Source organism: Microtus ochrogaster, chromosome 17, assembly GCF_000317375.1.
Source record: "Microtus ochrogaster isolate Prairie Vole_2 chromosome 17, MicOch1.0, whole genome shotgun sequence".
In the NCBI taxonomy this organism is placed as follows: domain Eukaryota; kingdom Metazoa; phylum Chordata; class Mammalia; order Rodentia; family Cricetidae; genus Microtus; species Microtus ochrogaster.
The window spans coordinates 30,247,101-30,262,391 of NC_022019.1; the positions used below are offsets into that span (position 1 = coordinate 30,247,101).

The 15,291-nt window shown below is 43.2% G+C and overlaps 1 protein-coding gene across 2 annotated transcripts in view; it reads left to right on the forward strand.

Moving 5' to 3' along the window:
• The window catches only part of Gpr180 (G protein-coupled receptor 180), a 27,844-nt gene that overhangs the window by 4,642 nt on the left and 7,911 nt on the right, over nucleotides 1-15,291 (forward strand). For both annotated transcript variants that reach the window (XM_005355661.3, XM_026783279.1), the window contains exons 3-6: nucleotides 4,684-4,884; nucleotides 11,064-11,244; nucleotides 11,379-11,428; nucleotides 14,500-14,657. In XM_005355661.3, the coding sequence (XP_005355718.1) occupies nucleotides 4,684-4,884; nucleotides 11,064-11,244; nucleotides 11,379-11,428; nucleotides 14,500-14,657 (590 nt within the window). The remainder of the gene's footprint in view (nucleotides 1-4,683; nucleotides 4,885-11,063; nucleotides 11,245-11,378; nucleotides 11,429-14,499; nucleotides 14,658-15,291) is intronic.

Consider the following 15,291-nt stretch of genomic DNA (forward strand, 5'->3'; position numbering starts at 1 on the left):
GAGGAGCAGGTTCAGAGCCTCGTGCCTGGCTAGCGGAGAGGAACAGGTTCAGAGCCTTGAGTTTGGCTGGTGGGAGAGGAGCAGGTTCAGAGCCTTGAGTTTGGCTAGCGGGAGAGGAGCAGGCCCAGCACCTCGTGCTTGGCTACCAAGAGGGGTAGTTTGCCAGTTGGTGTTTGGTCTGGTGCTACAGAGACTTGTCCTTGTTCCCCTGTAAACTTGTCAGTTGTTTAAAGCCTTGGGTTTTAGAATTGTCACTTGGTTTTCTTACACCACATGGTCCATACTGTACCATGTCTTACATCCATTTACGGAAGCACCATTTCCTCCATCGCCAGAGTGCAAACCTACAACTGGAAATCACTGTGAGTGACTTGGGGAAACCTGTGCATAAAGCAAGCAGAGTGGACTGTGCTTAGGCCCTCCATAAATGGAGACTTCCTCTGTCTGGTCTCTGGACTGGCTTCTCTCCACCCACAGGGTCACAGCCACTCAGTACCAGTTATAATTGTTTGGCCAACGTCTTAGACCTTTTACTGGCTAGCTCCAACTACAAATCAACCCCTTTTTATAGTTTATATTTATCATGAGGCTCTTGGCCTGTTACCTCACATCTTGCTTCTTGGGCAGCTGCATGGCATCTCTCCAGCTGCCTACTCTCTCTATATCTCTGTTTGGATTTCCCACCTAGCTTTACTCTGCTAACCCATTAGCCGAAATAGCTTTATTCATCCACCAATAAAAGCAACACATGTATAGACGGACCTCCCACATCACCTGCTCACTCTGAAATGCTACAACTGCAATTACTACCTTTTGGGGAGTTTTCGATCAGGGTTTCTCTGTATAGCCCTAGCTGTCCTTGAACTCACTCGGTAGAGCAGGCTGGCCTCAAACTCAGAGATCCACCTGCTTCTGCTGGGATTAAAGGCAAGCACCACCACCTCCTGGCTTGGAATTCTCCTTTTAGCATGGAGAAAGATACAGCACTGGAGTCCTATGGAATCTGCTGTCTTTGTTGTAGTCATGCATCTAATTTCCTTCCCTGTTCTCTAAGACAGGAATATTTTGGGGATTATGAAATGAAAGCTAGCAGGAGGGGCTGGAGAGATGGCTCAGTGGTTAAGAGCACTTGCTGCTTTTGCAGAGGGCCTGAGCTCAGTCCCAGCACCCACATCTGGCAGCCCATGACACCCCGCAAGTGTCGTGTCAGGGAATCTTATGGCATGTGAGTTCACCAAACACATTCCATACACACACCAGTTAAAACAAAAGAAAGATAACAGAAAATAGCAGTTTTAGAGGAAATGGATATGATTTTGTTAAGCTTGGAGGCCTAAAATAAAGTACTAAAGGATATATGCTCATATGTATTACATAGTTTTATATATTTTTTTAACCTATGTATTTTGTATAAAATGTTGTGTCCTAATTTGCGTCTCTGTTATAATTAGCTCTGTGACCAGACGTTCCTTGGGGAGGAAAGGGTTTACTTCAGCTTACAGGTAACAGTCAGTCTTCAGGAGAAGGCAAGGCAGACTTGAAGCAGGGCAGGAGCTGAAGCTGGACCTTGGAGGAGTGCTGCTTGCTGGCTGGCTCCCCGTGGTTTCCTCAGTTTGCTTTCTCTCTCTCTCTCTCTCTCTCTCTCTCTCTCTCTCTCTCTCTCTCTCTCTCTTTCTTTTTTTATTCTTTATTTTTTTTCGGGGACAGGGTTTCTCTGTGTAACAGTCCTAGCTGTCCTGGAACTAGCTCTTGTAAACCAGGCTGGCCTTGAAGTCACAGAGTCCTCCTGTCTCTGCCTCCCCAGTGCTGGGATTAAAGGCCTGCGCCCCCACCCCCACCCCCAGTGTCAGTTTGCTTTCTTATGTGATGCCACCCAGCACCTGCTCATGGAGCGTACCACCCACGGGGGCTGGCCCTCTCTGCTCAGCCATCACTTAAGAAAGTGCCCACAGACTTGCACACGGGCCTATCTGTTGGAGGTAATTTCTGAACCTAGGCTCGCTCCCTTTTTCAAGGTGATTCTGACTTGTGTTGAGTCGATAAACCAGCTGGTGTGTGTGTGTGTATGTGTGTGTGTGTGTGTGTGTGTGTGTGTATGTTTTAGTAATTTCATCATTTTTCTTTTTAACAAAATCCTAGCTTTAAAATCTGTTTAATTATTTAAATTACTAATGGTCATATTTACAGTGTATTGCTTCTGAGGAGCCTTAGTGAGAAAAGCACATTCATTATTTCATGACACTGTAATAGGGCCACGTACGTAATAATCCATGGAATGAGTACATGTGCAGAGCAGTAATGTGATTTTTACAGAATAACAACCGTAATAAGCTTGTTATTTTTGCCCTGCCCTTATGTAAAGCCTTACTTCTGGTCCACACTGAAAATGAGATCCATCTGAATTCTCTGTGCTGAGTGCTGCTAATAGGCACCTGGAACTGAGCTAAGGGTGGCTGTGAGCGCTGTGTGGTGGATGCTGGGAACTGAGCCCCGGGCCTCTGCAGGAGCAGCAGTGTTCTTAACCACTGAGCTATGGCTCCATCCCCAGCGGGAAAGACTTTCCTCGTGTGTGTGTGTGTGTGTGTGTGTGTGTGTGTGGTGTGGTGTGTGTTGTAGAGCTATTGGGTATTGGTGCAAAGTTAAGTGAACTGCCACTAAGTTATGCCTCCAGTCCAGGCATTTTTATATACTAGAAACTACTGTCCGCTTTATTTAAAAGCAAGCACACAAGACATTTAAAGACACTAAAAATTAGTATAAATTTCTCTTAAAAACTAACATATGCCAAATAGTTTGTTGTCAGAATAATATAATATTACATAGAGAATAATTTGCTGTCTTAGATAGCTCACACACATGATCCCTTTCGTGTGTTTGGTATTCTGTAGAAACCATTTTAGGCATTGGTGTTTCACTATGCATTCTGGTTAGCGGTATTTGTTTCTTTTTATAGTGATTGGACAATTAGCCAGCCGTTCAACACTTCTTCAGTGATTCACATTTGTTAATATGTGAGATACTAATTACACTCTCATGGAACACGCCTGCTATGTAGTAGTCTTTTGTCTCAGACACAATAACAGCATTGCCAAGAGACTTGCTGCCAGAAGACAGTGAGACAGAAACCACACCCAGTGTCCCTTTTGGAAGCAGCGCAGTGTCTCCATTTATGTAAGTCTGTACAATTTAAAAAGGAAGCCCTCTCACAGTGGGACTACAGCGTCACAGTTCTGTGTCGTGTCATCGTGAGACAGTCTAGATGCTAAGATGTAAAGACACGCCCACATTTGAGCCACGTGTTGATGTCATGGTAAAGTCTTATGAAGCGCCTTTGGGTAGTTAACACAGACCAAACTCTTAGCCACGATTTTTCCAGATTCTCTCAAGACAGGGTTTCCTGCAACTCACTCTAGACTAGGCTGGCCTCGAGCTTAGAGCTCCACCTATCTCTGCCTCCCAAACACTGGAATTAGTGTGTGTGTGTGTGTGTGTGTGTGTGTGTGTGTGTAGCTGAGAAGGATTCAGGTTCCCAGCTGTCAATTTCCTCCTAGCTGAGGAGACAGGTCTCACCAAAGCTGGAGCGGGGCTGGCAGGGTTGACATGTAGTTAGTCCTACATACGTGACAAATACCGTTCTAGAAGGTTCACACAAGTTGGTCTTCGCATCTGTTATTTACTGTGGGTCTCACCTTTATTTTGTACACACAAGAATTCAGGTGGCATACTTGTCTCAGTTTGTCTTAGTGCTGGTGTTTCCACATCACAGTTCATCTCTGAGGAAAGTCAGGTCAGGAGCTCAGACGGGGCGGGAGCCTGGAGCGTGGAGCTGATGCAGAGACCATGGAGGAGTGCAGCTTCCTGGACTGCTCCTCATGGCTTCCTCAGCCTGCTTTCTTACGGAACTCTGGACCACCAACCCAAGGATCGTACCACACACCAGAGGCTGGGCCCTCCCCCACCAATCACTAGGAAACTTCTTACAGCCAGATCTTATGGAGGTATTTTCTCAACTGAGGTTCCCTCCTTTGAGATAACTAGTCTGTGTGAAGTTGGCATAGAACTGTCCTGCTCAACACCGAGGCCAGGTTCTGGTGCAGACCTCTGTGCCCAGTGTTCGCGGGTTTGTCCTGCTGTGTCTGACTCCGGTGCGCACCTCTGGCCCAGTGTTGCTGTGTCTCTTTCACTACTAACACCTTGTGAAGAGAAAGACCAACTAGAAGAAACCTTGTTAGCAGGATCGTTTTTGGACATGAGGCTTTTCCCTAGGTAAAGCTTCCATTTGACATTTAAACTAAGGGAGTTACTTCCACAGCTGTGGCTGCTGCGGCTGCGTGCTGTGACAAAGTAGTTAAAAGGATTGTTTAGTTTGTATTTCACCACATAATGTAACTCTTAAATGTTACTAACCCACTGACAACTTTGTAAGTATTTATTAAAAATTCAGTTTCAGTGAAACTATTTCTCTTTTGTGGTATGTTATTGGTACTTTCATAGTGATTTCATTGCTTAAATTGATCATTTTAGTATGCTTTATAGTTCGTATGCTTTATTCTAATATTACACCAGGGCTTGAATTTTTGAGGCAAAAAACCCCCCAAAAAACAGATTTTAAACTCAAATTAATTCTATTAATAAAACATTGAAAGCATTGCTTTGAAAGGTACTGTTTTCTTTCTCTCTAAGTGACCATGAACCAGACAGAACATAACCTGACAGTGTCCCAGCTCCCGGCTCCCCAGACGTGGCATGTGTTTTATGCAGACAAATATACCTGCAGAGATGACGTGGAGAGTCCCCAGGTGGAGGATATCCCGTTTGAAATGGTTTTACTAAACCCGGATGCCGAAGGAAATCCATTCGATCATTTCAGCGCTAGAGAATCTGGTAAGATGTGTGTTTGAATATATCCTAAATACACGAGAGGTTGTGCACGCGTGTCTTCATTTTACAAATCCATCCTAAATACACGAGAGGTTGTGCACATGTGTCTTCATTTTACAAATATACCCTAAATACACAAGAGGTTGTGCACGTGTATCTTCATTTTACTGTCGTAGAGTATTAAAAACGAAAAGCAGCCGAAGTTTAAAAAGCAGAGTGCTGAATTTTATGTAGCTTGGCTTTAGTATTTTAAAGACAGAAAATAAAACAAGTTATAAAATATTAACAGGTAGCTGTATATACAGATAATAGAATTATATCATTTCTAGTTTTCTTTATACATTTTGGCATTGTTTTTATAAGAAATGTTAATGAACTCCACAATCTACATGGAGGTATAAACTAAACTACTTTGTAGAAATCTCCCTTCCATTAGGTTTGAACAGGCTCAGACCTTGCTTCTCTGGGTTCTTACATTATAATGTCAAGTCTGTGGTGTTTTCTGGAATCAGATTTATTCAATACAAGTCTTCATTAAGATTTTAGGTCACTGTGCCTTACCCTACTGAAGTGAGATTCTGGCCACATAGAGATGATTGGCATGAACATGATAATTGTGCTGTTACATGACCAATTTGTCAGCTAACATGCTGGAGTAAGCATCTATGTCATCCATCCATGAAGGAAAAGGTTTAGGGTTCGCTCCTTCACGAGTCAATAAAGAAACTGCTGTTGGACCTTGTTTGCCGTAAAGCAGTTGAACAAGAGTAAGGCCTCATTAGACATAATTGATTAAGTTCACTGTGTAACTTTGCCAACAGGAAAACAAATCCAAGCGTGTAATAGAGGGTCACATGGAGTGTGGGAGGAAGAACAGTCAAGTGTTAGAGTGACAGTGGGGTGCCAACTGTCTTAGACTGATGCCTTCAAACAGCACTCTGTAAAGGAAATACAGCCATTCAGAAAGTTTGTGAGGACAGATTAACTCAGGCCTTTGGCTGATGACACCGTAGGATGTAGACGTGACTGGTAGTCAGACTGCCATGTCTAATCCTTGCCAGCAATGCCAGTGGCTGTTCTCAGTGCTGTAAGATGGCATCAGTGAAACCCAAGTCCATGGATAGCATTGGGCAGGTGTCTGGACTAATGGCCCTCGTGTGGTTTGGGGAACCCAGCCTCCATTATTTCCCTGACAGTTATTTTAGGACTGCTCAGGGCTTATGAGGAAGTAACACCCTGCGAGGCCACAGGCCCCTCTCCCTGCTGCCTATCTGCAGATACCAGACCTGCAGCTCTCTGAAACCTGATAGACCTTGTTTTCCTCATCCTGGCTTCTTGTCCCTAATTTGGTGTCTGAACTTCAACCCCACAGCATAAAGCAATCCCATTTGCTGTGCTGGGCCTCTAAATGCCAGTGAGTCATTCTTGCCCCGACTTTCCCTGAACTTGCCCACACCTCTGATAGTTTTCTGGCACCCAGGGTTACTGCTAGCTTTTCTTTAGAATTTACACAAATAACTCTAATCCATTTGCCAGTCCTAGGCTTGCTGGCCCCCTTTGCCTGTCTTCGTGACTGATTGAGTATCCAAAAGCTTATTCTAAAATGGGCAAGTTACCCAGGTCATGCCCTAACAGTATGTGATCAATTATGTTCTGCGCAGAGCCAGCCAGCAAGACTGTTTATTTAATAGTCGGAAGAACCCAGAGGTGCCTTGGATTCTTTTGACAACTTAATTTATTGAAATCCAGTCTGTGGTTGGCTTACTTTCTGAACGGTTTATTATTTTCTTGACTAAAATGCACAGAAGCTCTTGTGAGGAGGTCTATATTGAAGTTAAAGTTGGTGCTTCTTAACCCATCGCTATACATCTGAAGAAGATGTATACACCTAGAGAAGCCTTTTTGTTGTTAGTTTATGTGTTCAAACAATAAAATATTGAGAGGCAAAGGCAGGCAGATCTCTCTAAGTTCAAGGCACGCCTGGCCTACAGAGTGAGTTCCTAGGCAACCAGAGCTATTGTAGTAGACCCAGTCTCTTAACAAAGCAAAAAACAAAATGAAAAATAAATTCACTTCTCCCATGACTCAGACTTGTTTTGGGTGGTGGGGCAGGCGTTGAATCAGAGCTCTGAAGTTGTTTCTCATGTGCGAACCACTGTCCCACATCCTGTGGAAGGTGTGTCAGCTTCATGGCAGAGCTCCCGGGGGTCCTTGCGCTTGTGTAGACTCAGGATAGAATTTGTTTCCAGGGAACAGTCTCCAGTTCTTTGAGAAACCTGTTCATTTGTCTAATTATATCCTCTGCGGAAGAAAATTTGATTTTCTGTTTTTTCCTGAGAATTGACCCTAGCTGAAAGGTTGAAGGTAAGTAACCTGCTATAAAAGACACAGAATTAATACTGCGTGCTATTCTCCCTAAACGTTATAGCCTGCTTTTTTTCTTTCAGTCCAGCTAATGCATTCTAGACTTTGAGTAATCCCTGATTTGCAGTAAATCTAATTTTACAAAACCAACGGAGGCAAATCTGATGTCAGTTAATAAACTAGTAAGTAGGGATATAGGACCTTTCAGGTAGGAATACTGAAATCACTCCTTTAAAAGATTAATCATCAATTTGAGAGGGGCAGGTGGGAGGAGTTAGAGGAGGACGGGAGTGGAAATGATATACATATATTATTCATGAAATTCTCAAAACAAATGTAAAAAGTTAAAAGATAATAAACTGTATTTTCTGCTCTTTTTTGAAGTACCTAGACTCTTGAGAGCATGTTGACTAAAGCAGACAGCTAGTTTTTATTGAAATAACATAGTATTTGCAATATTTTCTAGATCTCAGCAGATATATTTATGCCTTTCTGTTTTCCCTTTTCCCCTACATGTTCTAAAGATATGTGGACCACCACTTAACTCTAGTAAAATGTTGCAGCTGTGGGGCTTAACGCATGTGATGTAGTTAGTAAAGATACTAGGTATTTTAAGAAAAAGGTCAGGTGGCGGTGCACACCTTTAATCCCAGGACTCAGAAGGCAGAGACAGGCGGATCTCTGAGTTTAAGACCAGCCTGGTCTACCGAGCTAGTTCCAGGGTAGCCAGGGATACAGAAGAAACCCTGTCTCAAAAAAAACTAAAAAAAAAAAAAAAAAAAAATGGAGGGAGGGAGGGAAGGAAAGGAGAGAGAGAGGGCCAGCCTTTGTAAGTCTTTGGTCTGACCAGGTTCACACATCTTCCCTGTGTCGGCACCAACAGTTTGCATGTTGGAAATCGTCAGATAGTTTTGGAATCTTGGTTGGTTTTGAGACGTGGTGGAATTGCTGGGCTCGGAGGCAGGAAGCAGGCTGGGCAGGAAGCAGGAGGCCTCGGAGGCAGGAGGCAGGAAGCAGGCTGGGCAGGATGGAGCCCCCGCTGCTCCTTCTTTCACCTCTTGCTTTCCAGTTGCTCACTTGAAGCTAAGGCTGCTGGGTGCCGTCTATCCGGTCTCCCTGCTCAGTCTCTTGAAGCCTTCTTTACGGCTTGCTTTATAATCTCACGTTTCCTTCTAAGTGTTCACCATCTGCTGTGTGCTCGTCTGAGTTTTCTTTAGTGTGTACTGACTTTTAAGACTTAGTTACCCACCTGCTTTAAAATTAGATTTTAATTCCAGGGTGAACAACACAAATTGCTTTCTTGTGACTGCTAGAGGCAAAACAGAAGTAAATTGGTAGCTGCAGAGAAGACAGTCTTAGAGCTGATCTGTAGCCTGGAGTAAGTCCTTAAAGGTGTGTGGGCGACAAGGTGAGACTCGGTGAAGGTTTAGTTCACAGGAGTCAGAGTCTTAGTTTAGGTAGTTTAATATATTCATCCAACCAGATGCTTTTCTTTGTTCTTTGTAAGCTTATCCTTTTCTGGGAACTATATTCACCACGGAATAAAGTGCTTTTGTCCTTAAGTTATTTTGATTTCTCAGTAAATGGTCCTGGTTTTCTTGTCGTGCTGGATCTGCTGCAGAGGGCAGCAGCTCCTGAGCCTGGGATGGGCACTTCACAAAGGGTTACAGCTGAAGAAAACTTAGTGGGTGCTTTGTACACTTTGTGTAATTCTTTAACGCAAAGAAGGAAAACTAAAAACTAAGATCAATACCTGGGCTAGTATAAGGAATTTTATTGGCCCACAGCTTTTATTGTGTTGGTGCGACTGTATTTTCTGCCTTTTTCCGGTGCTCTAGTAATCTAAGGATTACGGTGCCATTGTTCTAAAGTGCAGTCTCTTTCTATGAATGGGGCGTTCAAATAGTTTTTAAAACTGTTCCACTTCTAGCAGTTGATGATTCTGCTGTCTTCTCAGCACTGACTGTGTGGCTATCATCTGTGTAGAGCAGGAGAGACACCCAGTGGTAGAAGATCTTCTTGCTCCTCTGGCTCCCTTGCTGATGGCCCCACAGTGATGGAGTTTAAGCAGTTTGTTTGCTGGTTTTACTGGGATGTGTCTCCTGGTTAGCTTTCTAAATTTTTTTTTAAAATAATAAAAGTACTTTCTTTTTTTCCTCCTTATTTGGTGTTTAACCTAAGTGGGAAGCTAGCGCAATCTCGGGCTTCTTATTGGAATGGGAACAAATGCAAGTCCGCCCACAGACTCAGCAGAGAACAACCTCTGTGCGCAGCCAGTATTGCACACCGGATTCGGTGGAATGGGAAAGCCCTGCTCTTAGGGAGCACTGTAGTTTAACTCTGTGTCAGCAGATTCCACGTCTGCGTGTGCAGTCAGCCACAGATAAGCAGTATCATGTGAAAATTTGTCTATTCTGAAAACACGCCAGCTTTCTTCTCTCCAGTGTCCCCTAAACAATGTGACATGATGCCTTTTTATCTAGTGCTTACTTCACACGATAATCCAGAGGTGATTTAAAGTATAGCAGGGTATGCATTGATTTTTATACATAAATACCATGCATTTTATTTAAGGGACTTGAGGATCCATGGGTTTTAATGTCTGAGAAATTCTAGGGATCAGTCCCCCTTGGATTGAAAAGGAAGACTGTAAATGAATCCCTTAAATTTAAAACCACAAAATTCCCAGTCTTCTAATTTCCCACTTGGAATTGTTGTGCCCAGATTACGACCCCCAGAGAGAGACCACCAGAGAGGCCCAGACTGTAATAAGCAAGGTTTAATTAGTATAATATGAACTAGTTCGGAATCCCTGTCTCCAACACTTCATTGCAGTGAGGTAGAGAGAGGAGTTGTATCTCCTCTGTGGGGTAAGCTTTTAAAGGTGTAACTACAAAGAGGCTTTTTGAAGCTGTTTGGCACGGGTGCTAGAACTTTTGCTCCCCCCCCCATCCTGCTAAGTCAGCTTTCTCCTTGTTTTCTTTATCACCAGGTGGCTGGCTGGCTGGGCTAAGTGACCTTGTGTGTGTGTGTGGGGGGGGGGGGAAGCGCTGCTAGTCTGTGTTTCAAATTTTAAAATATTTTGCTAGGAAATTCTCGTCCCTTTGAGAATAAGGGTGAGGGTCTCACAGGAATGGTGGCCATTTGTTTGTTGTCGTAGCTCTGCTTCAGGATCTGATTGCCAGAGGGCTTCCTCCTCGGAAGTGCCAGAGAAGAGGGCTCTGGACGGAAATGTCTTAAAGCTTTGCCCCAGTGAAAATTGACGGTAATAGAACATTCCCAAACTGTGCTTCACATGGTTATTATCAGAGTCACTGTAGGGTTTTGCAAACCAGGCTGCCTGGCTTCATCCTCAGTTTCGGGTGGTAGATCAGAATTGGGACCCAAGAATTTGCGACACAAGTTCTGTGTTGATTTTGGTGGATCAGGGACCACACTTGGAAAAGCATAGTCAAGGTCTGTTAAGCTACTGGAGACAACAAATGTTTTGAAGTTCTCAGAAAAGACGCACACTTTGAGCTTATAAACTGTATCTAGGTGAGCACTGAAGTAACACTGGCATTGTCAGACGAAACAGAGTTCGGGTTTTCAGTGAGTCGCCATCCTGAGCGACTGTTGTTCCACAGACTGACTTTAATCAGCTTGTTTTACGTTGTCTTCTTATAGTTAAAGCTTGGTCTTTCCGTCTTTCTTCCTTACAGAAGTGAATGCTTTGACTTCGGTTTCAGGACAAGCACTAGAAGTCACTTGACAAGATGTAAAAGCTGTCTAGTGCTGCCCTGTGTTCCTGAAGCAAACTCCCTCTCTTCTCTTCGCAGGGTTGCATGAGTTCTTTTTCCTCCTCGTCCTAGCGTACTTCGTGACAGCTTGCGTTTATGCTCAGTCACTGTGGCAGGCTCTTAAGAAAGGAGGGCCCATGCACGTGATCCTCAAGGTCCTGACAACGGCACTGCTGTTACAGGCGGCTTCAGCCTTAGCCAATTACATCCACTTCTCCAGGTAACCGCTGTGTTCATCACTACAGCTAATCAGTCCCAATTAGTCCAAGGCATTATGCTTGCTTTGATTATGAACATTTTTCACATCTGTAATTTAGATTAATGCTCTCAACACTCTCTTCTTTAATTCCTCAGGTACTCCAAAGATGGAATCGGGCTGCCTCTAATGGGAAGTTTGGCAGAAGGTGAGAATCCTTCTGAGTACATTTTCAAAGATAAACTTGCCATCTTCTTTTCTTCTAGAGAGAGAGAGAACAAAAAAACTTTACCTTCAGCTAGCGGGGTAGCTAAGTAGTAGAGTACTTGTCCAGCATTGAAGGAGGCCCTGGGTCTGATCTCCAGCACTGTAAGATGATGATGGTGGTGGTGGTGGCGAAATAATTATTTTTGCTGTATGTATTTTTTCTACTTGCGGTTAGTCAGAACTCAGCTGAACTAGAACAGGACTGTAGATTTAGCTCTCAGATCTTTGATCTTACTAGTAAGTCATGTGTCTAGCTTAACTCTTCACGTCTGTTATTCACATGTACTTCCTCAGTGAAAAGTAGATGCGCATTGCTTAGATGCACAGTGAGCGCGTGGAGGTCACTCCACTGGCGAGCTGAAGAGCCCAGTTTCCAATCCCATAGGTGATTCTGTTTTCTCCTTGACAAACTTACTGTTCCTGATGCAAGGTCATGGTACACACCTATAATTGAGCTGGCTTCACATCTTTCTCCATTTATTTATAAGAGAAGCTTAGTAATTTTAGGAAATTGTAAAGGTTTTTTATTCATGACATTTTAAAGAATACTTCTAAGAGAAATCAAGTCATGCACCGTCATTTATACTAAGAAATTAATGCTCTGCTAAGCAACAGGTTTTGAATATGGAAGCATAGAATTGACTCTTCCTTTTCTTCTGATCTCATCACCTATTTTGATTCAGAAACTTCAGGAGCTTTGCTACCTTGTGAAATCATGGGTACAGTTCCCCTTGGACAGGAATATGAGGTGTTGTCCTTTCTGAACACTGTTTATACCTTGGCCTCTCCCTTACTGTTCTTTTGAGCATATTTGGATATTTAATGGAGTCATGGTCCTATGGCAGGACGAAACTGTAGAGAAAACTTAGGCAGTTGAGGAAACTGACACCTGAAGAGACAAAGCTCACAACACAGACCTTAGCAGGAGCCTCTTTCCGAAACTGAGGGTCACTGAATGTTAGTCCAAGTCTTTTCCTTTCCCCTTCAGTTCTGGTAATTCTAAGACTTTTTGCCTGTGAAGCAAACATTCTATCGCTGAACTCTGTCCCTAGGTATTTGACAGTGGGGTTCACTTTGTGACTGTCTTTGAGCTTACAATGTAGCCTAGCTGCCCCCAGACTGAGTCCTGGCCCTGTCTCCCATGTCCTAGGATTCAGTGTGCACCAGCATGCTCTGTGCAGTGCTTGTCGGAACAGTAGTGCTCAGTGTGCACCAGCATGCTCTGTGCAGTGCTTGTCGGAACAGTAGTGAACTGATGTGGCTAAGTGTATGCAATTCTTTCAGCAAAAGAGTTGGCTAGTTCCCTGGTTCAATTCAGGAGAGCAGAGCTCTTATGTGATAAAGATATAAATAGGTATACATTTATATTGTACAAATATATACTTATAAATGCTTTATAAATATATCTATTTGTATATAAAACAGGTAGCTATTTTCAACAACTATGAGCATAGGTTCTTCTATCCAGTTATGGTATTTGATTGATCTTTGTAACCTGGTGTATGACGTAAGCTGGAAAATGAAAAGGATTACCCAGGTGTTTGTTTTGTTTTGGAGCTTATATAGGAATTCCTTCAGTCAACTTTGTCTGGTTAACTGACTGTGCTTGTGAAATGGTTAATGAAATCCACTGACGTCACACTTAAACATTTGTGACGAAAGACAAATGTGATTGACCTGACCAGGGTGTGTCCTTCAAGTGTAGCGACAACTCATTAGTTGCGTTCACTACCATACATATATGCGCATACTTACATAAACCTTTCCTGGGGAGACAAACATCTGTTCTCTGCAGAGAGCACACCAAGAACAATTACACCCAAGTCTGGGTTGGCAAACCAGTGAACTGGTTCGGGTAAGCTGTGGTAGCATGAACAGCTTGCAAGCAGCTGTACCCTGAGGAAGCCCCCGACTCATACCAGCTGTTAACTGTGCTTCACCAGGAATTTGGGGGCGCTGTGGGCCTCTCATCACTCTCGGGTTAGTGCGCCCAGTCTTGTGCAGATCTCCCTGTGAGTAACCAGAGCTGCCAGGAACTCAGGAAGACAAGGAAGACTGTGCCATGTCCAGAAGACAGTGTGTCACAGCAGTGCCTGTAAAACGGTTGTTTCAGTGTGGATGCCAGAGCAGGAGGAAAGCTGTCAAGATGCATCGAATGTGTATTGTTGATAAACTTTTGATGTGTAGCTCAAAAACATAAACATTATGCCCCACCTGCTTCTGTGTCTCTACAGGAAGTCTCTTTCCCAGAGCATGACAGTTGTGTTAGCTGTGTAGGGGTGGGCGGTATGCTCCATTGTGATCACAAGCCATTCAGATACACGGTGATAAAAAGCCATAGCTTTCATTGTAAGCAAGCAGCTGTTAATTTATAAGATAAGTGTGTGTGGAACCGGAAGCATTTATAGATTTTGTTTGTTTCTGTGTGGTTTGAATCTATGTGCCGGCGATTTGTAGAATTCCTTTTAAAGCAGGAGCTTCCTCTGCAGTACAAGTGCTGGCCACCTGGGGGCACATGGCACTAGTTCGTGAAGCTCTGCATCTGTCTGTGAGACTGATGTGAGGGATGCTGTGGCTATGGAATCTTATACTGTTCTTTACAGTTTTCAAAATACTCCCATTTATAGTTTATCCATCAAACGCCGTTAGCACCTCGGAAAGGATGCTGATATCATCTACATTGTAGAAATTACATTTAAATTTTGTCTCTTGTCAGAATTGTACACAGCAATAAAAGCTTTAAAGAAAAGACTAGCTTTAAGGTTAGACGAATATAGGCAGAATATAGCCATGTATATACTTTTTTTTAAAACAGTAGTACTTCCCTGCTTTTATAACTAATTACAAATTTTATGCCAAATATTGAGTGTGTTAGAACTATTATATATTAATATCTCTTACTGAATTTTCTAGTTTTTGTGGTTTGAAAAGGGGAATTCTCATCTCAATATAAAATGTACCAGATTCTGTGAATTTGAAACTTTATTGATTTTGGTTTTCATTTTTCTCCAGTTTTTGACATTGCCTCCCAAATCCAGATGCTTTACCTGCTTCTGAGCCTGTGCATGGGGTGGACCATAGTCAGGATGAAGAAGTCTCAAAGCAGGCCACTCCAGTGGGACTCTACCCCTGCGTCCACAGGCATCGCCGTGTTCATTGTCATAACCCAGGTGAGAGCTGGCCCTGCAGAAACCACCCCTGACCATGTATGTCTCGCTGCAGGACAGCAACAGGGAATTTAAGAAATGCTCACAAAATGATGAAATGCCCTCACAAATCTCCTGGGTGCTAGTGTGTGTACACAGCAGGGACTGGCTTACTAAAACTACATTTCTTACTTTTTCTGTTTTCTTAAATATTAAAAAAAAATCTCACATTTCTTGGTGCTGGAGAGGTAGCTCAGCAGTTAAGAGTAGGGTGGCTGGTCTTCCAGAGGACCCAGGGACAGTTTTCAGCTTCCACATGATGGTTCACAGCCGCTTTCAGAGGCTCAGACACCCTTTTCTGACCTCTGCAGGCAAAAAAAAAAAAAAAAAAAAAAAACATATACATGAAATAAATTAAAAATAAACAAACTTGTAAAAAATCATGTACATTCTCATTTCTCAAATCACAGCTCTCTTAAAAGCCAGGTTTTAAATCCTCATGTCTTTGTAATTTTAATCCATTGTCACAGACAAGTAGCTAGCTGATAATTAAGGTTGCCATTGCACTGGACCAGGACATTGAAAGAACTGAAGCCTGTTTTAGACATAACTGTACTCTGCAGCAACAGCCAACAATGCCAGTGATACCAGCAGTCTA